Genomic DNA, 23839 nt, shown 5'->3' on the forward strand with positions numbered 1-23839 from the left:
TGGCATGTGCCCCAACCATACCCTTGTACCCTTCAAACCCATGACCCTTCAGTGCACAGGCCGACACTCTAACCACTGAACCATACCAGCCAGGCTTTAAGTTTGTTTGTTTATTTATATCATTTTAAATCCTCGCCTATTCATTCCTCCCTCCCGGCTCACCCCTGGCAACCACTTATCTTACTGTCTCCACAGTTTTGACTTTTCCAGAATGTCATATACAGTTGACCTGTGAACAATGTGGGGGTTAGGAGCAAGGGTTCCACCCAACTGTTTACTGTTGACTAGAAGCCTTACCAATAACATAAACAGTTGATTAACACATAATACAATTACAGTATTTAGAGAGAAAAATCTGTGGACCCATGAAATTCAAACTCCAACTATATATGTTGCCAACTATAGTTGGGAATATATTGCATGTAGAGTTTTCAGATTGGTTTCTTTCATTTCATAATATGCATTTAAGGTTTCTCCATGTCCTTTCATGATTGGCTAGATCATTTTTTGTGTGCTGAAAAATGTTGTATAATAACACTTATAAGAAATGTCCAAAATAAGTAAATCCTTAAAGAGAAAAAGGTAGATCAGTGATTGTCTGACTGGTAATGAGTATAAGGTTTCTTTAGGTGTGATAAAAATGTCCTAAAATTGATTTTGGTGATGGCTGCATATCTGTGAACATACAAAAAAAGATATTAATTGCACATTATAAATGGGTGAATTGTATGGTCTATGAATTATATCTCGAGAAAGCAGAACCTGGAGCTTTCCCTCTGCTTTGGGAATGGCATTACTTCTGCCAGCGCTATGCTTCCTTATTTGTTGGTAAAAATGGTGCAAAGAAACTGCAGTCCTTATTACCTCAGAGCTGGTAGTTTAATGGGTAACATTTTTTTTTAAATCCTCTAAATTAACTTCCATTGATACAGTTTTTAAAAAAAAAAAAAAAACACCACACACCATAACAACATATTAGTGTAATATAGAAGTCTCTCAAACAAATAAAAAAATATTGAAGATTTAGACTCAGAGGTCCTTACACATAGGTTTAGTCCAATATCCTATCTATCAAAAGTCTGTGCCAAACCATGTTTGACAAACATGAACCTAAGGATAGTTAAGACTTTCTGCCAATATTTAGAAAGCCTTTGTGCTTTTTATTATGTCCAATCTAAATATCTTTTGCTATTGATTTCATTTCCTCTTACAGATCAGGCTCAAGTGGAATGGAGAGAGATCTCAATTACAGTGTTAAATCCCCTCTGTAATCTAACCAGTCCAGGTATGCTCTTCCTCTCTCAAAGGCGATACTTTCTGTTTTGATATTAGATATTTTGGGGAGAGAAAAAAAGAGCAAAGACGGAAAAAAATTAAATGAAAATACAATACACACTTGACTTCACTAAATCATTTAAAAAAGGGCTCCAGAGGAACTACTTTCCCTCCCATCTTGGATTCCCATTTATTTTTGAACTGAAGTGAAGAGATTCCTAGGGGTAACATGGAGAGCCACATGCCCTCACAGAAATATCCCCACTGATCAGCCGATGAGAAAATAGAAGATGAAATACAGACCTACCTCTGTTCGTGTACCCTTTTATGTCCTTGCTTACATCTATTCATTTGCTCTAGAATTCTACTTCACTACTGAAAGAAATCCAGGAGGAGAATGACTGGTTCCTTGTAATGTTTCATGCATACAACCTACTGTCACATGTGTGGACCAGAGTCAACAGACATTATGATTTCTGCTGAGGTCAGAAAGAAATGAGATTGAGATGGCAGATCCTGACAGGCAGGATTTCTTCTCCAAAAGCCATGTAGAGAATTTAATAATTAAATGCAATTAATTTCTGGTGAAATTCATCAATAAAATATTCATAGGTAAATTATGATCTATTAACAATTACTTTTCAGCTTTGAATTTCCCCTGTAGCTCTGGGGAAATCATCTCTTTTCTGATTTTGGTTTCCCTTCTCTACACAGCCCTTCATGAACAGGGGATGGGTTTTAGTTAAGATGAAATATGCAGCTACAGTACAGCCCAGACATAAAATGCTGTGCAATAAAGCAATGCTATGTGCACTTATAAGCCTCTTTATCTGCAAAGCATCTGTGTATCTATTACCTTATTTGAGCCTCACAAGAATTTAAGGTAGGTAGAAAAAAATATTAATTGTTTTATAAATAAGAAAGTAAAATTTAAAAGGGACCAATCCCAAGTCACACAGCTACTGACAGAAAGACATGCTCTCAAGACCAGAATTTTATCTCCCAGGCAGAGGGCTCTTTCTACTGCCACCAGGACACTTACTTGGCTGTGCATTAAGGTCAGCAGGGACTTCCATTCTAAAACAAAGGATGTAAAAGTGGCCAATTGACTCCCTCACATCTCTGGCATTTCATGGTCTCTCTCTGTTTAACCTTACAAGGCATGAGTGGAAAAGAAGCCAGTGTCATGTCTGAAAAAGTGTGTGAGCAATAGGGCATAATGGGAGTAAGTTTCTCTGGCCCATGGGCAAGCACCGGAATTGTTACTTAATTATCTTGTTTAAAGGCTGAAATCCTGTAATTCTAGCAGGAAGAGAACAAAAAGATTCCCTTCTTCTTTACCATTTTCAAAGTGGGAAGAGCTGAACACTTCCGATTTCCTAACAGTAGGAGATGAGTGATAAGGGTCTACTGAAAGCTGCTAAACCCCCATCCTAGATGCACATATTAGGGCAGTGCAGAGTGCCGGAGCCAAAGCGATCTTCTGGTCTTGATGGGGCATGCCAGGAGGCAGGTCGCAGTAGTCACTGGGCAAGAATGCTGGGTAGTCTCTGGATAGATTTCCCCCTACTGCTGCCTACATGTCAGGACCCACTTTTCTCCCTAAGGCTAATGGTTGATCTGCTAATGGTTTTGGTTTTACATTCATACTGTTATCCTTTTTACAGCAATGTAACTAAGAGTTGACCCTGAGCTATGAGAAGGTTAGAAAAAATTTCAGGGACTCTTAGCACTCTCTTTCCTGGTTGTGGTTTCATTGTACCTCATCATACAGACCACATAAGCAGGGATGATTGAGATGCAAATTGTATATAGAAGGACTGAGGTGTACATGTAACCATGGGAAGATTCCTGTGGGACAAGTTATTAAACAAAAGCAAACTTGTTAGTAGGACTATTGTTAGTACAAGTGATCTACCAGGTATGTTTTCTTAAAAATGTTTTTATTGATTTTAGAGAGAGAGAAACATCGAGAGAGAAAAATCATCAATGGGCTGCCTCCTGCACACCCCCTACTGGAATTTGAGCCCGCAACCTGGGCCTGTGCCCTGACCTGGAATCGAACAAGTGACCTCTTGGTTCATGGGTCGATGCTCAACCACTGAGCCACACTGGCTGGGCCTACCAGGTATGTTTTAAAGAGCCAGAGAGAGACATTCTTGCCTCCAAATATTTCTTCTATTAGCAAACTGTATTGCCTCAGAGTCTATTTAATCATTAGAATTTTATTTCTTTGGACTAAATAGCCTCCAATTAGAAAAGCAAAGTCATCCTAAGAAGGACAGCACAATAGGAGGCTGCCATCAACCCCATCGTCAATATTAATATACCTGCTCTCTCCTTTTTACAAGCTGGAAGGAATGAGAAAGATCTGAGGGTGAGATAATTTCTGAAATTTGATTACTTTCTAGTGATGGTCAAGCCTGAGTAAGGACCTGTAGAGGGAAATTTTAAATGGGAGGGGCGAAGAAGAGACACAGTGAGGGGCACTGAAAGGAGTAGAGTCCCTATTTTACACTTTAACTTGCCAAAGTTTTCTTTCAGTGTCTTCAAATCACAGAGTGATGCACAAATAAGAGCTATAGATAAATATCTCTGGACAAAGCAAAACAATGTATAGGAAATGCTTTGTGGCAACAAAGCATTTTTGGCAACTCTAAGAACTAAAGTAACAGAAACCAACAGTTTGAAACAGGAGATGTCAAGGCCTCTATAGTGATGCATTAACTAGGTTACTCATTCCATCTCAACAGCTCACTGAACTTGAAAATTGGTTTAATCAACGTATAAACTTTCCAGTTTACACAAAGTTATCCTACAAGGAAAATCTGCAATAACTGACTCTACCCGAAGGTGTTACTGACAAGACAAACAGATCAGTTCTCCTGAAAAGTGTGCTTGAGACAGTAACACTTCAGAAACAAGATGGAATTTTCTTGAAGGGTAGCATTAACAAAATAAAGGCCAGAAATGTGATCACAAGGAAGGAAAAATTCCAGGTTTATGGCAAGTTATTTTAAAAGATGAAAGAAAACGTTCCCTTTCCAGTGTTCAAGATGTCTAAGCGAGGATGTGATGGGTCTTAGGGTCTTCCAGTAGGAGCCATGATCAACTGTGCTGACAACACGGGAGCCAAAAATCTGTTTATCATCCTGCAAAGGGGATCAAGGGACGCCCGAACAGACTTCCTGCTGCTGGTGTGGGTGACATGGTGATGGTCACAATTAAAAAAGGCAAACCAGAGCTCAGAAAGAAGGGACATCCAATTCGACATTCAAAGTCTCACCAGAGAAAAGATGGCACGTTTCTTAATTTTGAAGATAATGCTGGGGTCACAGTAAACAATAAGGGGAAGGCGAAAGGTTCTGCCATCAGAGGACCAGCTGCAAAGGAGTGTGTAGATTTGTGACCCAGGATTGCATCCATGCTGGCAGCACTGCATGAGTCTCCGGTGTATTTGTAAAGAAAAAAAACTATTAAAAAGTATCCCCCGCCCCCTAAAAAAAAGATGAAAGAAAAAAAGTAGGTATTTTCAATGAAGGAGACTCTCTTTACAGTTTTGTAATGATGAAGGTAGTAAAACCATTTCAGTGGCTTAATTAATTTAATTCGCTACATAAATGTTCAAACTCGTTAAAGCATGCTCAAGAGTTAGTTGGCCTTATAATATTGACAAACATAAATCAAGAAGCTTTTGGCCTGAGAATACAACGTCATGTTTAAGTCAGTAACACAACATCTTTCAAGTGCTATGAAATCAATCTCCATTATATCAGGTCCAGCAAAAGGAAAATTAAGTTAGGATTTCTTTCTAAGGAATTATATTTCAGTTAGGATGTTGGTTTACTGACTTGCAGGTCCATAAGTTAAAATAAATGCCATCTGTATTTCAAAACTTGTAAAAAAAAAGAGAGAGAGAAAGAGAAAATCAGATGCTTCATGGTACTGTGTCTTTTCACATACACACTAAAGTTCCAAAATTAATGTTTTAATTTTACTGTAAATTGGAATAGGAGAGTGAAATGAGAAGACAAAAATATGAAGACACTGAAAATAAAAGTAACAGCAACATTAAAACGCTGAAACATTCAAATGTAATTATGTTGTAATTTTTAAAGAAAGGATCCTTTGCCAATGTCATCTTGTATCTCCTGAATTAATGATTCTTACAGCTGGTGATATTCAGAAAAGAAATGCAATATCTACTCAAAGAGAGATCTAATTATAAAAGGTAACATTTCTGCTATTTAAATGTAGGATACAATGCTTGATTTGGGGGAAAGAGGACTTAAGGATGATTTGGAAAGATGAGCAACTTCCAAAGAAACACCCTTAAAAAGCAAGCAGTGCCCTAGCTGGTTTGGCTCAGCGGATAGAGTGTCGGCCTGCGGACTCAAGGGTTCCAGGTTCGATTCCGGTCAAGGGCATGTGCCTGGGTTGCGGGCACATCCCCAGTGGGGGTCGTGCAAGAGGCAGCTGAATCGATGTTTCTCTCTCATCGATGTTTCTAACTCACTATCCCTCTCCCTTTCCCTTCCCTCTGTAAAAAAAAATCAATAAAATATATTTTTAAAAAAGCAAGCAATGAGGAGCTGTTAAAGATATATCTATATCTATATCTATATCTATATCTATATCTATATCTATCTATCTATCTATCTATCTATCTATATATAAAAGCCTAAGCAACCGAACGACCAGTTGCTATGATGTGCATTAACCACAAGGGGATAGACGCTCAACGCTAGACCAACAGAACAGTAGGGGGGTGAAGGCCTGTGCTGGGGGGCAGGAGTGGGCGGGGAGAGGTCAATGGGGGGAAAAGGAGACATATGTAATACTTTCAACAATAAAGAATTAAAAAAATATATATCAACAGGAAAATAATAGCAACCAATACTTGTTCACCCCTTACCATGAGAGCTACTGGTTCTGAACACTTTACATATATTATCTTTTTAATTTCATAATAACCCAATCAGGTAGTTATTATAATTATGCCTATTTTACAGATAAGTAACAGAGAGGTTATGTAACTTGTCCATAGTTATTAAATGTGAGTCAAGCTCAAAACTTAGGAGGTTATTACTCCAGGGTCACAGTACATATCTCTTTCTGATAGAGAAAAGTAAAATATATTCCAAAATTAAGGCTATATGTCAAATTCTTATTTACCTGCCCACTGGCTGCCACTCTGGATAATTCCATCTCTCTACTTTGGTATCTGTAAACCCCACTACAGGAGTTAATATAGTGGCAAATATATCTCTATAATGTCACTCAAATATTTGTGATTTAATATATATTACTTCATTTCAGCCTCTCAACAATTCTATGAGAGTAACAGTTCCTGGGTGGATTATAACTCTATCACCGTCTCTACATGTACAAAAAGAGATGACAGTCTCTTTTTTTCCCCTCTGACCTGCCTATAATATCTACTCTCTCACCATTCTCACAGACATCCCTCTAATCAAAGCCCTCATCTCTCTGTGGCATGGAATACCACAACAGCCTCCTAGTTATCTCTCTGGCTCCTTTCTTCATCCATCTTTCATGCTCCAGCCAATCACTCCTACACGTCTTTCATCATGTTGCTTCCTCTCCTAAGAATCTATAGTGATTCCCAAATGCCCATCACATCAAGTCCAAACTCCTCTCTGCCCAGCATCAAGGCTTTTTGTGGTACTCCCATCCCTCTATATCTAGCCTTACTTCCCAAGGCACCCAAAACAACTTGGTTCAGGGAGACAGATCAAGTCCCAATTCTCTATGCACGAGGAGCCCACTTTTGTCTTGTTCTTATGCTCTCTTTCCTATCTGAAGACATCCTTTTCCTTCTTTCTCACGTGTAAACCCTCATTCCATACCCACCATCATCTCTTGCCCAGATCCAGATTGCCCCAGCAACATCCTAACAGGTCTCTCTGATTCTAGTCTTGTGCCACTTTCTTCCTTAACTGAGCAGCCAAAGTCATTTTGCTAAAATGTAATTATGATGAATCCTTTCCTCCTTAAAAATCTTTCAATGGCTTCCATTTAAAGGCAATATAAATCCAAATCCCTAAACATGGCACTTATGGCTCTTTATGATCTTGGTTTCTTGCATTAAGCCAGGATGTAGAAACAGCCCGAGTGCCCATCAGCAGATGAGTGGATAAAAAAGCTGTGGTACCAAACATGTCAAACTTGTGACCGGCGGGTTTGACATGCTTGATTTACACAATGGAATACTATGCAGCTGTAAAAAAGAAGGATCTCTTATCCTTTGAGACAACATGGAGGAACCTGGAGATTATTATGCTAAGCAAAATAAGCCAGTCAGAGAAAAATATCACATGACCTCACTTATACGTAGAATCTAATGAACAAAATGAACTGACAAATAAAACAGATTCAGAGATATGGAAGCATGCAACAGACTAACAATTTTCAGAGGGAAAGGGGAAAACGGAAAGAGATTAACCAAAGAATTTATATGCATATGTACATAATCCATGGATACAGACAGTGCAGTGAAGGCCTGGGGAGCAGGTAAGAGTGGGGAGGAGGGGGGTCAGTGAGAAAAAAAGGGGGACATCTGCAATACTTTCAACAATAAAGATAAATTAAAAAAAAAGAATAGATGAGACAAATAGCAAGATGGTAGATTTAAACTCAACCATATTAAAATTACATTAAATATAGATAATCTAAACTATTTAAAAGGCTAGTATTAAAAGACACAGATTAGCCCTAGCTGGTCTGGTTCAGTGGAAAGAGCTACTGGGCTGAAGGGTCCCAGGTTCGATTCCAGTCAAGGGCATGTACCTTGGTTGCAGGTTCCCTGGCCCTGGTCAGGGTGTGTGCAGGAGGCAACCAATTGATGTGTCTCTCTGTCTCTCCCCATCCCTTCCACTCTCTAAAAATCAATGGAAAATATCCTCGGGTGAGGATTATTAACAATGACAACAAATAAAACACAGAGATTATTAGAATGAATTTTTTTAAAAAAGCAAGACCCTAAAATAGTGCCTACAAAAAATCCATTTCAAATATAAAGACATAGATTAAGAGATAAAGATATACCATAAAAACACTAATTTTATGAAAGCTGGAATGGCTATATTAACATCACAAAAAGTAGACTTTGGAACAAGGAATTTAAAAAAGGAATAGAAGGGTCAATTCGTCAAGAGGACAAAAATTCTATGTATGCACACGGTAAGAGGTTCAAATACTCTAACCAAGTTAATCTGATATTTATAGACCACACCTCCACATGCACATGGAACATAGTATGCTCCTTCACTACAAAGAAATGATAAAGCAATAACGGAAAGTTACCTGGAAAATCTTACAAATATTTGAAATTTAAACAACAAACAGCACACATCTAACTAATCCATGGGAGAAAAAGAGATCATAAGCAAAGTTAGAAAATATTTTGAAATGAATGAAAGTGAAAATACATCAACATTTGGGGAAGTTTTACTCTGGAAGCGACCAGAAAAATAAGGAATGAGGTATTTGGAATGAGATATGGGGAATAAGAGAGAAGTTTTGTTAAAAATATATAATAAGTAATACTTATATGTAGAGGGGAATAATTCAGTAGAAAGAAGACACTGATGTTGCAGGTGACCCAATTCAGAAGCAGTTTTACTTCAGGGGTTTTCATCCTTGGGAAATTACTAGAAATTAGTCCTAGTACCAGTGAGCAGGGGTGATGGTGTATCTTCATTTATCTTCCAAGAGAGAAAGCTTGCTCCCAGTGGTAACTGTAGGTTTCATTCTTATGTGTACTGGGTAGTACCAACCTAGAGCCTGGCTTTATACATAAAGCTTGGTTTGGATTTAGTTCCTATTTTCCTGAGGTAGTTGAAATTCTACCCTAACATTAATGTCTAGTATTCCTATTGGCCTGAGGCTTCAGTGACTGCAAAGTTACTACATAGAGCTTGAGGTAATAAAAGGTATTATTATTATTATTATTATATACCGGCTTATTATATATCTGCCACTTTACATTTAATAACCCTGCAAGCCTCACCATAGCTCTATAAAGTAGGTATTATTATTAAGATAATTTTACAGGTGAAGAAACCAAGGCACAGAGATGTTAAGTAACTTGCTTACGGTCACACATTCAAGATTTAGGAAGTGGCAGCCTCGGGATTTGAATGCAGGCAGCCTGACTTCGGAACCTAAGGGTTTTGCAATAGTTTGTTCAGAGGGAAGATATGAGAGTAAGGATTTATCATACAGTACATGATAATTTGGGCATGCTGATCTAAAAAAAAATTCCCCACCCTAACATCAGAACCATATCACACTGTGGATAGTGAATTCATTTGAGCAAAAAATTATCTATCACATTAAAATAATGCCATCAATTTGTTATTTTTGTTGGCAGTAAAATTTTAAATGTGTTTATTTTTTCAAAATGTGAGGTAAAATATGTAACCTGATTTTATGTTTTTGCATATTTACTTAATATTATAATAAGGGTTATTTTAACCAAAAAACAATGTTTGCTCTTAAAAAAAGACACCAGTAAGAAAAGACGAGGAAATGTTTGCAATACAGATATATGACAGGACACTTGTATCCACTACATTAAAGAACTCTTACAACTCAATAAAAAGAAATCATCCAATTTAAAAATGGAAAAATATCTGAACAGTTACTTCATGTAAGAGACACATGAATAGAAAATAGCACTTGAAAAGACATGTGCTCGATATAATTAGTCATCAGGGAAATATAAATTTAAACCACAATGAGATACTACTATAGACCCATTAAAATGGCTACCAATTAAAAGTTGGCGAGAATATGGAGCAAGGGGAACTCTCATACATTGCTGGTCATAATGTAAAATGGTACAACTAGTTTGGAAAGCAGTTTGGCAGTCTCTTATATATCTACATACGAGCCAGCAATTCCACTCCTAGGTACTACTTAGCAATAAAAAAGTAGTGAAAAACTGATCTACACAACAACATGGATGAATCTCGAAAACATTATGCTGAGCAAAAGGAGTCAAATACAAAAGGGTATATACTAAATGATTTCATTTACCTAAAATACAAGACAAATCTCATCTGCAGTCACAGAAAGCACATCAGTGGTTTCCTGAGGTGGAGTGTGGAATGGGAGATTATCTGAGCAAAGGAACGTTTGAAGTGATGAAAATATTCTATATTTTGATTGTAGTGATGGTTACATGGATTTATATGTACACTCACTGAAATGTAAACTTAAAATGGAGCATTTTATGCAAATTATACTTTGGTAAAGTTAGATTTCAATGAAAGCATGTAATCATATGTAATCCTATATAATAAAAGGCTAATATGCAAATCGACTGAATGGTGGAACAACCGGTTGCTATGATGCGCACTGACCACCAGGGGGAAGACGCTCAACGCAGGAGCTGCCCCCTGGTCAGTGTGCTCCCACAGGGGGAGCACCACTCAGATAAAAGCCAGGCTCATGGCTGGCGAGCATAGTGGCGGTGGTGTGGCAGGAGCCTTTCCCATCTCCACAGCAACTGCAACACTAAGGATATCCGACAGATGACTTGAGGGCGCAGGCTGGGCTGAGGGACCCCTCTCCCCTTGAGTGCACAAATTCCATGCACCGGGCCTCTAGTAATAGTAATAATATATTAAGATTATGTTTTTGTAAAAGAGAAAAAAAAGGCACATAAGGAGCTCATATACTTTTATATATATCTATATGAGCACAGAGAAAGGTATAAAAGAACATATACCAAACCATTATCATTATTTACCTTGGGAGGTGAAAATAGTAAATGTAACTAGTATTTTGGAAAGACTAGATTTTTCTTTACACACCTCTGTATTGTTAGGGTTGTGGTAGTGTGGGTAATTAGTGTGCAGCTATGGCTACCAACACACCATCCCTGAACACAATGCTGTTTCTCTCAACATGAATTAGAGACTACTTCCCTTCTCCTTGAACCTGGGCTGGTTTTATGACTGACTTTGACAGTAGAATGTGGCAGAAGAGACAGTAAGCCAGTTCCAGGTTTAGCTCTTAACAGCCCTGGCAGCTTCTCCTTTTGTTCTCTGGGAAACCATTCACCATGCTGAAAAGAAGTTTGGCCCAGACAACCAAATGGGGAGTGTTCACATGCAGGCACAGAGAGAAGCCATGTGAAGGAGCCCTGAGGGACCCCAGTCAAGACCCCAGCTGAATGCAACCTGCTGGGTACGCCCAGGCTACATCACATGCAGCAAAAGACCACCAGCTGAGCCCAGACAACACCATGGGGAGCAGAGATGAGCTGTCCCTAGCAAACCTTACCTATATTATAGAATTCAGAACAAATAAATGGTTGTGAAATTAAGCCATTAAGTTTTGGGGTTGTTTATTATACAGAAGAGAACCAAAAGATATATTATGGAAGAAAGACTCATAAAGTAAAATTTTTAAATTGGTAAATTAAAAGTTAAGATATTTCTGGAAACTAGTTATTTAGAATGCCCTTGAGGTAACTGGTTATAATGCTGCACCTTTAAACAAACTTGGTTGAGCAAGATACTTCTAAAGGTGATTTATTTTGTCATTCCTTGACTACTCTTATAAGGTAATTGATAGCAAAATGTATTACTAATGCATTTCTTAAATTAAGACATTTTCTGCCATTGCAATCAAGACAAATGACATAATAACAAAAAATGGACTTTCTTAGTCCATTCACTTTTTTTTTCTTTTTTTTCCTTTTTTTTTATTATTATTAAGGTATTACAAATGTGTCCTCTTCGAAGAACTCAATTTTCAAAAAATACTTTTCTCTATTTGGCAACAGACATAGCAGGGGTTCAAAAAGCACAATCTCACCCACAATTTTAGGAAGTAATCTGTCAGTATATAAGCAAGTTAAAATATAAACAGCCTTTGACCCAGTGATTAGCATGTACATACATACAAAATATGCATATATTTATATTAGCATATGTATGTGAAAATTTATATTGCAATACTGCATGTCAGGAAAAAACAGAAAAAAGTGAAGGTTTATTCACAGAGGAATGGTTGATTATATGGTCTAAATTGTGATATATCCATACTATAAAATATTATGTAGCTGTTTTTTTTTAATTTTTTATTTATTGAAGAGAGAGAGAGAGAGAGAGAGAGAGAGAAACATCCACTTATTTATGCATTCATTGGTTGATTCTTGTATATGCCCTGACTGGGGGTAGAACCTGCAACCTTGGCATATTGAGACAATGCTCTAACCAACTGAGCTAACCAGTCAGGGCTATGTAGCTGTTATAAAGCTCCTCTTTTTATCTTAATTCCCAGTCCAAGCCAATTGGAATTCACAGTGGCCTGCTAGACAAATCTAATTAATCAATTTTCCTGTTCTTACAACTGGCTAGGAGAAGGTGGTTGCCAGAAAAGAATTTGGGACTGAATTTGTTCCTCTCTGGGCAGATGACAGGTTTTCTAAAATCAGATTATGAGCTTCATCCTGGAACTAGATAGGATCATGGGTTGCTCATCACTAGATTAAACTGTAAGGGGGCACAAAGTGATTACTAAACTAAAACAAAAATTAGGCAGGTGAGCCTTGGCCAGTATGGCTAAGTGGTTAGAGGGTTGGCTCGAGCACCAAATGGTCAAGGGTTTGATTCCTGGTCAAGGGCATGTGCCTGGGTTGCAGGTTCCATCCCCAGCCCCAGTAGGGGTGCATGTGTGAGCAACCAATCTATGTGTCTCTCTCACATCAATGTCTGTCTGTGTCCCTGTTTGCGTCTCTGTCTGTCTGTCTCTCTCTCCCCCTCTCTGCATCCCTCCCACTCTCTAAAAATCAAAGGGAAAAATATCCTTGGATGAGGATTAACAAAAACAAAAATAATAAAAATTAAGCAGGTGATGTGAAAAAGAGTTGACAGAGTACATTAAATAAGGTCATTAAGAGTTAGAAATACCCCCTTTTCCTGGACCCACCTTTTCCTGGAAGATAAAGAGAAAAGGCACCTCCTAACCTAGAAGTATAAATTGCTTTGCCCCAGCATTCCTGGGTGTCATTCTACTTGCCCTGGCATACTCCAGTAGAGACCTGAGATTTAGTTCTCTCCCCTCATTCCTCATTCCAAAAATTAATTCCTGATCTTTTCTATAGAGTTCACTGAAGGTAAACTCTTCAGATGAATATCTTCAACATGAATACGGCTTTCTATTTTTGCTTATTTTTAGAAACTTCTGATCTACAGTAAACTGGAACTTGTTTGAGCTTGCTGAGTAAGACTGTTCTGCCTTTAAATATAATTAAGTGCTATTCTTTGTATATAACGACGACACCACCAGATCTGAGTTGCTCTTCTAGAGCAACAATGCGTTCACTGAGTTACACATCCACCTTTTCATCCAGCAGTCCCTCCCCTCACACCCTCCCTGCTTTCATCAGCCCACCCGCCCACCACATTTTCTGATAGGTTCTTCCATTCACTCTGGGAGCAAAGGTAGAAATCTGGTCTGAAGCCACGGAATAATTTTTCTGTATGAGAAATTAGCAGTCTCATTCACTGCTGACAAGAGTGCACATTTCTGGAGGACAACTTAGCACTAAATATCAAGAGCCTTAAAGCATGTGTATACTTTGACCTAGCAATTTCCCTTGCAGGAACCAATCTTAAAGAAAAAATCAAAGAGTCACCAAAAGGATTTGTGTATAAGAATAATCAATAGCACACTTCTCATAATCCTTGAAAAGTTCCTCATAAAGAAAGTAACTCGAAACAACCTAATTAAACCATAATAGCCTTTTGGAAGAAAATTAAATATTATAATAGATTCAGATTACTGATTATATAATACAACCAATATAACTTAAATTTTCAAGAAATATTAAATAACATAGAAAAGTGCTGATAATGTTAAATGAAAAAATGCAGGATATACACAGTATAATTAGAGTTCTGAGAAAAAAAGGAAAGATCAAAATGTAAACAAAAAGTGGTTATTTCTGAATTATGAGATTGTCAGTGATTACTTTGTTTTTTAAAAATACTTTAAAAATATTTTCCAAATTTCCCAAAACTACCATGTATTACAGCTACAATTAGGAGGGGAAAGACCTATAAATAGATTTTAAACTTACATCTCTGAAAAAATTGATGTGAAGATAATTTAAAAATATACTTTGTTCATATTATGGTCCATTAAATGTAAAAAGAAGGCCAAAAAAAGTGGAGGAGGCATACATAATCACATATAAGGTGGCCACAGGCTCTCATGAGGACACACTCCCATATTTAGCAGATAGGATCAGAAAAGGCTATTCACTAAAAAAGTATGCTCATAAGATTAGCCACATGCAGAAGCTTCCATATCCAAAGGATTTGTAAATATATTACAGAAGGGAATGAATAACTTTCAAACTCTGTCCAGAGAGATGGCAATCGATAAATTATAACTGAGATGTGTCAAGGCCACCAGGATGACCACGCAGGTTGCGTATTGTACAACTCCAGGGCATGCCGTCCATACAATGACGCCTCTTAGAGTTTTTACAGCTGTGAACAACCTGAATAGCTGTCAATGGCAGTCCTGGACTTAACTAACACATCTGAGTGATGTTAAAGCAGAAACCAAATGCTCATATGAGCCCTAGAACAGGATCTATCCAAAGGGGCCTTCTTGACAATTGGGGCCAGATCATTCTTTGTTGTAGAGAGCTGTCCTGGGCATTGCAAGATGTTTAGGAACATCCCTACCTTCGCAGTGGACATACTAAGCCTCCAAAGCTAGACTGTTCCCCCACTGTTTCAGAAGGATGGAACAAGAAAACTCACCTAATGCCCTCACAATTCGCATCAGGACTTCCCCGACTTTCATTCTGGTCTCGGGCGTATGTTTGTCTTTGCTGCTGTCATACTGAGCCAACAGGCCAATCAAAATTTTCTCCGGGTACGCATCTGAGAGCAGGGCGATCCCTGAAGTTGAAAATAAAAAGAAAAATCGTTACTTTTTAGGACCGAAAGGCAAATAAACCCACACAGCCTACGATGGGCTGAACTGAGGCATTTAAACCCACCTCTGTAATTCTCGGCAAGGGCTACTCTTTATTTGGAGTGACAAGACAGTGAGTGGAAAGAACATGGGGCTGGGAGTTCTAGTCCCAGCCCTATATAATTTCTAAGACCACTTCCAGCACCCACATTCCATGATTTATGAGTTACAGACTCTTGAAGCAGAGGCTAGATGACTGCAATCATGGTAGGGGTTCACACAACAGCAGGAGAAGACTGGATTAAATGCCTTCTAGAATCCTGATTCTGGACTTAAGGTTCAATGACTACTATTGTCCCTGCCTGAAGCACAGCAGTGATTCATGTCTCTGCTGCAGTTCTCCGTTCCATATGAGTTCTCTCTGTAAAATGTCAACAGTGAGAGCAGTTTCCACAAGAAATACCTTCAGAGATTCTGGGCACAGTCAATAGGAGATATATGCTATGGCTGAGTTCCCTGATCAGAAATAGCGAAGATCCTGCTTTTGACTTGCCCTTCCTAGGACTTGCTGACCCCTTCTCCCATCATGCCAGTACCTCCCAAATGTGTGTCTGCAGCAGTGTTATCATATCTGTGCCCAGCTCCATATCAAACAAACTCTAGAGGGGTGGCAGAAGGAAGAGACCTAAGACAGGACCAGAAATAAAGCTCCTGGTCTCAAAGCATATAAATACAAATTCCATCACTGCGGTTGGGTGGGTGGGTGGTGGAAAAGGTTATATAATGTCTAAAGACTAGTGAGGGCCCTGACTGGTTTGGCTCAGTGGATAGAGCTTTGCCCTGTGGACTGAAGGGTCCCAGGTTCGATTCCGGTCAAGGGCATGTACCTTGGTTGTGGGCACATCCCACTAGGGAGTGTGCAGGAGGCAGCTGACCGATGTTTCTCTCTCATCGATGTTTCTAACTCTCTATCCCTCTCCCTTCCTCTCTGTAAAAAATCAATAAAATATATTTTCTTTAAAAAAAGAAGAAGAATGAGGAAAAAGAAAAAACAAACAAAGGAAGAAAACATGAAATTTCAAAATATACCCAGGATAAGATGCTTCTCACTACCTCCTCCTCAATCTCAGATGATGGTCCATCATCTCTGGCCTGGTGTTTTTCAATGATCTCCTAATCAGTCACCCTGCTTCTACCCTATTCCCTAACTGCAGCTGGAACTTCCTGGTTAAAACATAAACCAGGCCCTAGCCGGTTGGCTCAGTGGATGGAGTGCCCGGGTTGTGGGCTCAATCTCCGGTGGGGGGCATGCAGGAGGCAGCTGATCAATGAGAACTCTCATCATTGATGTTTCTATCTTTTGCTCCCTCTACCTTCCTCTCTGAAATCAGTAAAAATGTATTTTAAAAAAATTAAAAAAAAACCAACCAGGTCCCATCATTCTTCTGTCCAAATCCCTCAACAGTTTCTCTTCTCCCCTAAATATGGGCAGCTCCCAATCCCCACCTGCCTTTGCTTTCTCTCTGACCTCTTTCACCATGCTCTCCTTTGCTCCCTATAGTCCAGCAACTCTGGACTCCTGGCTGTTCTTAGAACAGACTGACTGCCTTACTTTCCCCTCTGCTCACCCCTCTCAGCCTGCTTCATTTTTCTTCTCAGCACTTAATATTACCTGACATGTTATATATTGCTTATTTATGGACTGCTCTCCTCCTCAAAATGTGAACTCTACAAAGTCAAGGACTTGTTTTATCCCCTGCTATAGTTTAAATGCCTAGAAGTGTCAGCACATAGCAGGTGCTCACTAACTATTTGTTAAATGAATGAATGAACAAAAGGGCTCAAAGACAGAGTCTTGATATAAATTTTAGGAATTAAGAAAGAGAAGATGGGGAAGGAGTAATATAAATGTTTGAGAAATCTATAATTATTTTTTACCTGAATTAACCATTCTCCTGTTTAAGCTTGACAATCTTGCAGGCAAAGTCTACATACTGTTTTCTATGTTACAGATAGTGATTCCATTCTCTTATAAATCAGATATACACAAAGGCGGAGCAACTGCTGTGGGCTGTACCTGTCTGCCCATCCTCTTTTCTGCCCTCCCCATTCCTACCTTTTCATTGCTTTGGGAAAAGTCTGGGAAGTCTCTGCAGGTGGTCCTAATCCATAGCTCTCTTTATGTGGCCTCCAATTTTATACAAACAGAAGTACTGCTCTTAAGGGAGTTTTAGGCTGTGGCAGAACCTGAATTAGATTACTTCCCTGTTGGCAAAATGTGACCCAACATTTGTAGTTAGTTCTATTATGTAAAAAAATGGACAACTTCTTGGAGGTCCAAGGTGGAATGAGAAACACCTAAGCATAGGAAAAAGGTCTGTGGCTTAAGAAAAGGATAAACCAATTGTTTGCCAAGAAAGAGAAATAAAAAATCTTCCCAGTTCTGGAAGAACCCCAAAGAAAAAGTGAATTGGTGGCTGGTAACTGCAATTCTGGTAGATGCTGTATAGCTAATATGTTACAAGGCCCAGTACATATTATAGATCTGTTGCTCTCATAACTAGTTTTCCATCAGAAATTCCCAACTAAAAAACCTGGTAAATTTGCTTCCTTTTGGAAATATAGGTCAGGACTTTATAATGGAAATCAGTGGAAAAGTGGAATTTGCCTTATAAATCTTTGATATATATCTAGCTTTTCTAAAGCATATGTATTACTAAAATCCCTCCTACTGCAGTTTATGCCTATTTTCTCTCATTAATCTTTGGCAGGGAACAGTTTGTTTACTTCTATGAGCATGTTATCCTTCCATATACTTCAAAACGAGCTCATGCTTTCCTCTCGGTAGCAGGCATCTTTGGTTGCACAGAGCATCTACTCACTCTCTTGCTAACAGCACTCGTGTTCCTCTGAGATAAGTATCCCTTCTCGAAGCTCCCCTCTCAGCCCAAGTGGTTTGAGTGCAGCTAACATCCCACTTCCTCTCCCTCCTGTGTGAACTCATGTCCCAGGCTGGCCAGTTAGGATATTCCATCGCATCCCCACCACTATGAATGGTTCAGGAATGGGCAATGCGATTCAATCCTGGAGCCCACATCAGAACTACTGGGAAAGATAAGTTCTTTCTACTTTCTTTCCTGTTGAAGTTATGAGCCGGAAACTGCCAGTGGCCACCCTGTGGAGAAAGCCCACCCAAAAATGGTGCCAACACTGAAGAGGGTCAAGCCAAGAGCCGGAAGGAGAAAAGGAAGAGACCCGATTGCATATGCTGAGCCCCTGGATCCGACTGTACTCCTACCGGCTTGAATCTTTGGATACATAAGGCAATAAATACCCTCTATGCGTATGTCAGTGTGATTTTTTTCAACCAAAGTAATCCTAACACAGTCTTCTTCACATATATTTTTATTCAATTTCAGATTTATTTTTTTACTTTTCCTACCAGGGAGTTATGAATTCTCCCAATCTTGCATAAAAAGGTTGCCAATAGCAAAGATGTTTCCTTGCTTCCCACAGTAGCAATTGTTTATCTTCCTGCCGGCCTGCTCCGCAGACTGCTGCCAAATGACCCTCTGTTTGAGTTTTACCTTCTAGGATACGGTTGCCACCTATGAGTTTACAAATCCATGGGGAACACAGGCAGCTCCCTCCTCACTATTACATCAAGCAGTGCAGAGAATTGTATATGATGGTGAAGACTGTATAACAATTTAAAGGGATGTAATTTTGTATGGCTGTTTTTGTTTTCTTATTTGAAAAGTTTTCTGAATTTTGACAAGGGAGGAAACATGGCCATAACCTTCACATGAACCTTGACCTCTCACACTTAATAATTCCTTTGTAATGTGAAAATGAGGTAATTTCTGGGTCAGCAGAGGTTTCAAGGAAACATGACACACCAATCCCTTTGGCAATCAGACGCAAATGATTATGTGAGAGATAGCTGCTCCTGCTCTGATTCCTAGGAAAACAGCCATGCATTTCAAGATGAGGTGTAACTGATAAGATACATAGTAGGTAAAGGTAAAACAAACTGGCAAGAGTTCATGAAAGCATTCTGACATGTTTTAGGGCAACACAGGATATAGGCAAACTAATGTAAAATATTATTAAAAGTACTTTATACAACAAAAAAGACAATCAACTTTGCAAAATAACTATGCTTTTTTTTCCCTCCCAATGACTTTCATGATAAAGCCAGGAATGTATTCTGTTTAAAATAGTGTTAAGAAAAAAAGAAAACAAACCAAAACCAAAATAGTGTTGACTTCCAGCAGTGACAGTGGTTGCGGGGCACATCCCCAGTAGGGGGTATGCAGGAGGCAGCTGATTGATGTTTCTCTCTCATCGATGTTTCTCTCTAACCCTCTCTCTTCCTCTCTGTAAAAAATCAATGAAGTATATTTTTTAAAAAATTAATGATTAAGGAGTAAAAAGAGTATAAACCCACAAACAAGGATAAAGAGAGCAAGATAGGTGTCGAAGGCTGAAATTTGAGTAAAGAGAACAAAGGTTAAAAAAAATGATATGTATCTGATAGATCATTTGGAAAAAACTAGTAATCATTAAATAGAAAACTAAGCAAATATATAAGAAAGGAAGACTGAACTGGGCTCAGCAATGAATAATACCCTTATAGTCAGCAGCAAATGCTACCCAATGACGCAGCCAAAACTGTGATGGGGAAAAGGCAATAGGGGAAGGGGTACAGATGGACACATGCAGGCATGCATGTGCATGTGTATGTGAATGCGCTAAATCCTCACCTTATTTGTAGAAAATAAATACATTGTGTCCAAAATTGTTTAAATCAAGAGAGATATGTATAAGCATTTTCTTTATAAATGAGGAGATAATTACTAGGAAAAACTACTTAAAAAGGGGGTGGTGAGGGGAATGGTTATCTCTGTGAGGGGGTAATAAGGGTAGGGGATAAGCTTTTAGAACCTTCACAAACTATGTTTGAAATAAATTTATAAAAATAAGTTATTTTGAAAAACTAAAAAGAAGATAAAATGTATATTAACCTGTGGAGGAATCTCTAGTTTGAAAGAACAACGATGGTCAGGCACAAAGAAATTTCCCCCTGATTACAGAAAGATAATCACCAATCTGGGATTGTCCTCTAGCTCTATGACACAAAGATAATAAAGGTAGACCAAGAGAAGGAAAATACTATCCTTTAGTAGGTTACTTCACTTGCTTCATTTGAGACCTCTCATTATGGTGGAAACTAACAATAACTTCAGCTCTAAGAATCTAGGAAGTTGCACAAAGTGGGGAAGTTGGTTATTAAATCAAGGAAGTATGGGGAGCTCAACTGAATAGCTGGGCTGCTTTTGTAATTAAAGTAAATGATAATATCTAGCCAACTTGATGCTAAGTTTTTCTGAAGCTCCAAAGTTGTGTTAAGTGTAGACAAGCCCCAACAAATTTATAAAGATTCGAGATGAGTGAGTGTTACTTAGGCCTGAGGAAAAAACAGGGCTAGGAATAATAGAAGACTAACAGCTGAAAATTTGTAGGAACTGTACCTAGTGTCTATCACTTTAAACCAGGATCTGCCCCAACCGGTTTGGCTCAGTGGATAGAGTGTCGGCCTGTGGATTCAAGGGTCCCAGGTTCGATTCCGGTCAAGGGCATATACCTTGGTTGCGGGCACATCCCCAGTAGGGGGCGTGCAGGAGGCAGCTGATCGATGTTTCTCTCTCATCGATGTTTCTAACTCTCTATCCCTCTCTTCCTCTCTGTAAAAAAATAAAAATAAAAATCAATAAACCAGGATCTAAATAATATATTCAAATACTACACCCTAGCTGGTTTGGTTCAATGGATAGAGCGTCGGCCTGCGGACTGAAGGGTCCTAGGTTAGATTCAGTCAAGGGCACATGCCCGGGTTGTGGGCTCGATCCCCAGCGTGTGGTGTGCAGGAGGCAGCTGATCAATGATTCTCTCTCATCATTGATGTTTCTGTCTCTCTCTCCCTCTCCCTTCCTCTCTGAAATCAATAAAAATATATTTTAAAAAAATACCAAATACTAAAATAATGCCAATATACATTTGCTTAAACTGTTTTCAAATTCCTATTTTGAAGAGGGAAAAAGTAAAAACAAGTGAATAATCTATATTTACTGAAAGTTAACTGTACTTATTGGAAGTCATTTGGATCATGAAATGTTATTATAATAAAAATGCATTTATTATTAATATTATAATAAGTAGTAAAGACAATAAAAATTCCTAACATTTATTGTTTTCAATATGCCAGGCAAAGTCCTGAGCACTTTACATTATTTACCCACTTAATGCTTTCGAACAATCCTTTGAAATAGGTAATACCATCATTCCTAGTTTTACTGAGGAGGAAGCTGAGGAATAGAGGGGTAACAAATATAGCACAAGAATACAGAGTTGCCACTTGGCAGAGCAGAAATGCAAATGTGCACTCCGCCATCCCAGGGCTCACTTGGCATTGCCTAAGAGAAATACGTGCTAGAACAATACTAGCTCCGCAAATCCTAACCCCAAAGATGTGAACCTTCCATTTCCAAGTATATGATGTCAGCCTCACTCCATAAAAATTACTTTCTGTTGGACTCCAAGATCAGAGGAAGGAGAAACACTTTGCACACAGCTTCCCACATGAACAGGCAGAGTCTTCTACGGGGTCCGGTTGGGCTTCATGGGGACTGCTTTGTTACCAGTTAGTGGAAAAAGGAGGTAGTGATGTTCATTAAATTCATAAATGACGCCGAGACCGGTTTGGCTCAGTGGATGGAGCGTCCGCCTGCGGACTGAAGGGTCCCAGGTTCGATTCTGGTCGGGGGCATGTATCTGGGTTGCGGGCACATCCCCAGTGGGAGATGTGCAGGAGGCAGCTGATCGATGTTTCTCTCTCATCGATGTTTCTAGCTCTCTATCTCTCCCCATTCCTCTCTGTAAAAAATCAATAAAATATATTTAAAAAAAAATTCATAAATGACTCTAACTTGAGATGCTGTTGCCATTAGTGGTGACAGAGGAGCCACACAAATGGAAATCCAAAACTTGGATTTTAATGAGTTCCAGTTTTTAACCAGTGATTCTGAAAATACCTCCACTCCACAACTTCATGGGCTACTGTTAAGGCCTCTAAATCTCTTAATTCTACTACCCTCCCCAAACGAATAAAATGAAACCTGAAACAGCACTGTAAAGCGCAAGGTCCTCCTTGGCCGGGCTGTCTCTATCAAATAACTTTGGGCAACAGAAAGGAGTAAGAGAGCAGAGCTGAGAAAAGCGGAGCTGCGAGAACACCACTGTGACCAAGGGCTCGTGTTTTATGCACAGAAATTCAAACAAAGCTGCTCCAATACTGAATGAAGGCATAAGTGAGGAAGGAAGGGAAAGAAAACAGCAATTACCACTTCTTTGGAAGTAATCATCGCCCTACATGTTCAGAGAAACTTGAGTCAACTGATCATGGCTGACAAATAAGCAGAATGTTAGTCATTTAATTCTCTTTATGTAGCTTTCAAAGAGTGAAAAAGCACATTAACCTTCTCTTTATGCTATCAAAAGAAATGTTTACTGCTAAAAAGAAAATAGGAGCTTCTGATTTCCAAAAAAACAATAAGTGGTTCTCTTCTAGACTCAGTAAGAAAATAAAACCCTTTACAACTCCTAAAGACCCAAGATGGGTGGTCCTGGTAGGAGGAGTAACACCTGAACTTCGGATTCATTTTTTTCTGAGTTTCTGCTGGCATTTCACCTGAAGCCTACGCACGGAGAAACTGTAGAATCAGCAACAATGACTGATGCGTCAGGTTCTCACTGGTTTTGAGAGCCAAAGCCTCCCAGGGGAGTTGTCACCTGGCCCGAAGCTCTAACAAGACAGGGCGGATCTTGCACAGTCTCCGATGTCTTCGGCCAGGAGACTTGCTCTGTGCTTTGGGTACCAAACAGTGACACAATCAAGATATAAATATTTCTGAAATTCTCCCCTTTTCCCTCAGTTAAGCCTGGCGATTGTCCTGATGAGATGATTAGGCAAGTCTTTGTGACAGGCACTAGGACTAGCTTAGAAAATGTGATTGTTGTGAAATCAGCAACTATGCCTTGTAGGACTTAAACTATAGTTTCATAGGGAAACCAGGCAGAGATACTATAATTCCTTTCCTCCCCCCTCCCCCATCATAAATGCACATACACACTAAACACTTTGTCTACAATTTCCCGGAATAACCAGACCTGGTCATGAACCCTGTAGGGGCCCTGAAGCATAGCTGTTTTCAACTGAGCTACCTCATCATTACTGGAAAAGAAGACAGAAATGTATTTTCTTCCAAATTTCGTGTAGTTTGAATTTAAGACTTCATGTTTTAATCCACCAGACAAATATGGTTCATGCTGAGGTTTCTCTGTATTAGTAATAGTCAGCCTATCTGATTTTCCATTTATAAATTACATTCCTAACAAGCATCTTCCCTCCCAAGGCTTTCCTTTACTGCTGTGTCACTGAGCTTAACTTGAAGTTACTTTTACATTTTCACTTACAATTTTTGACCCACTGACCTAACTGATCCTCTCAGCAACCTCATAAGTGCTCCATGTC

At 39.0% G+C, this 23839-nt stretch overlaps 1 protein-coding gene across 1 annotated transcript in view; it reads right to left on the reverse strand.

The window, feature by feature from the left end:
* The window catches only part of TANGO6 (transport and golgi organization 6 homolog), a 160442-nt gene that overhangs the window by 44393 nt on the left and 92210 nt on the right, over positions 1-23839 (reverse strand). The window contains exon 15 of the mRNA XM_006760364.2: positions 15090-15230. Within this exon, the coding sequence (XP_006760427.1) occupies positions 15090-15230 (141 nt within the window). The remainder of the gene's footprint in view (positions 1-15089; positions 15231-23839) is intronic.

Source organism: Myotis davidii, unplaced genomic scaffold (genome assembly GCF_000327345.1).
Source record: "Myotis davidii unplaced genomic scaffold, ASM32734v1 scaffold1437, whole genome shotgun sequence".
Lineage (NCBI taxonomy): Eukaryota > Metazoa > Chordata > Mammalia > Chiroptera > Vespertilionidae > Myotis > Myotis davidii.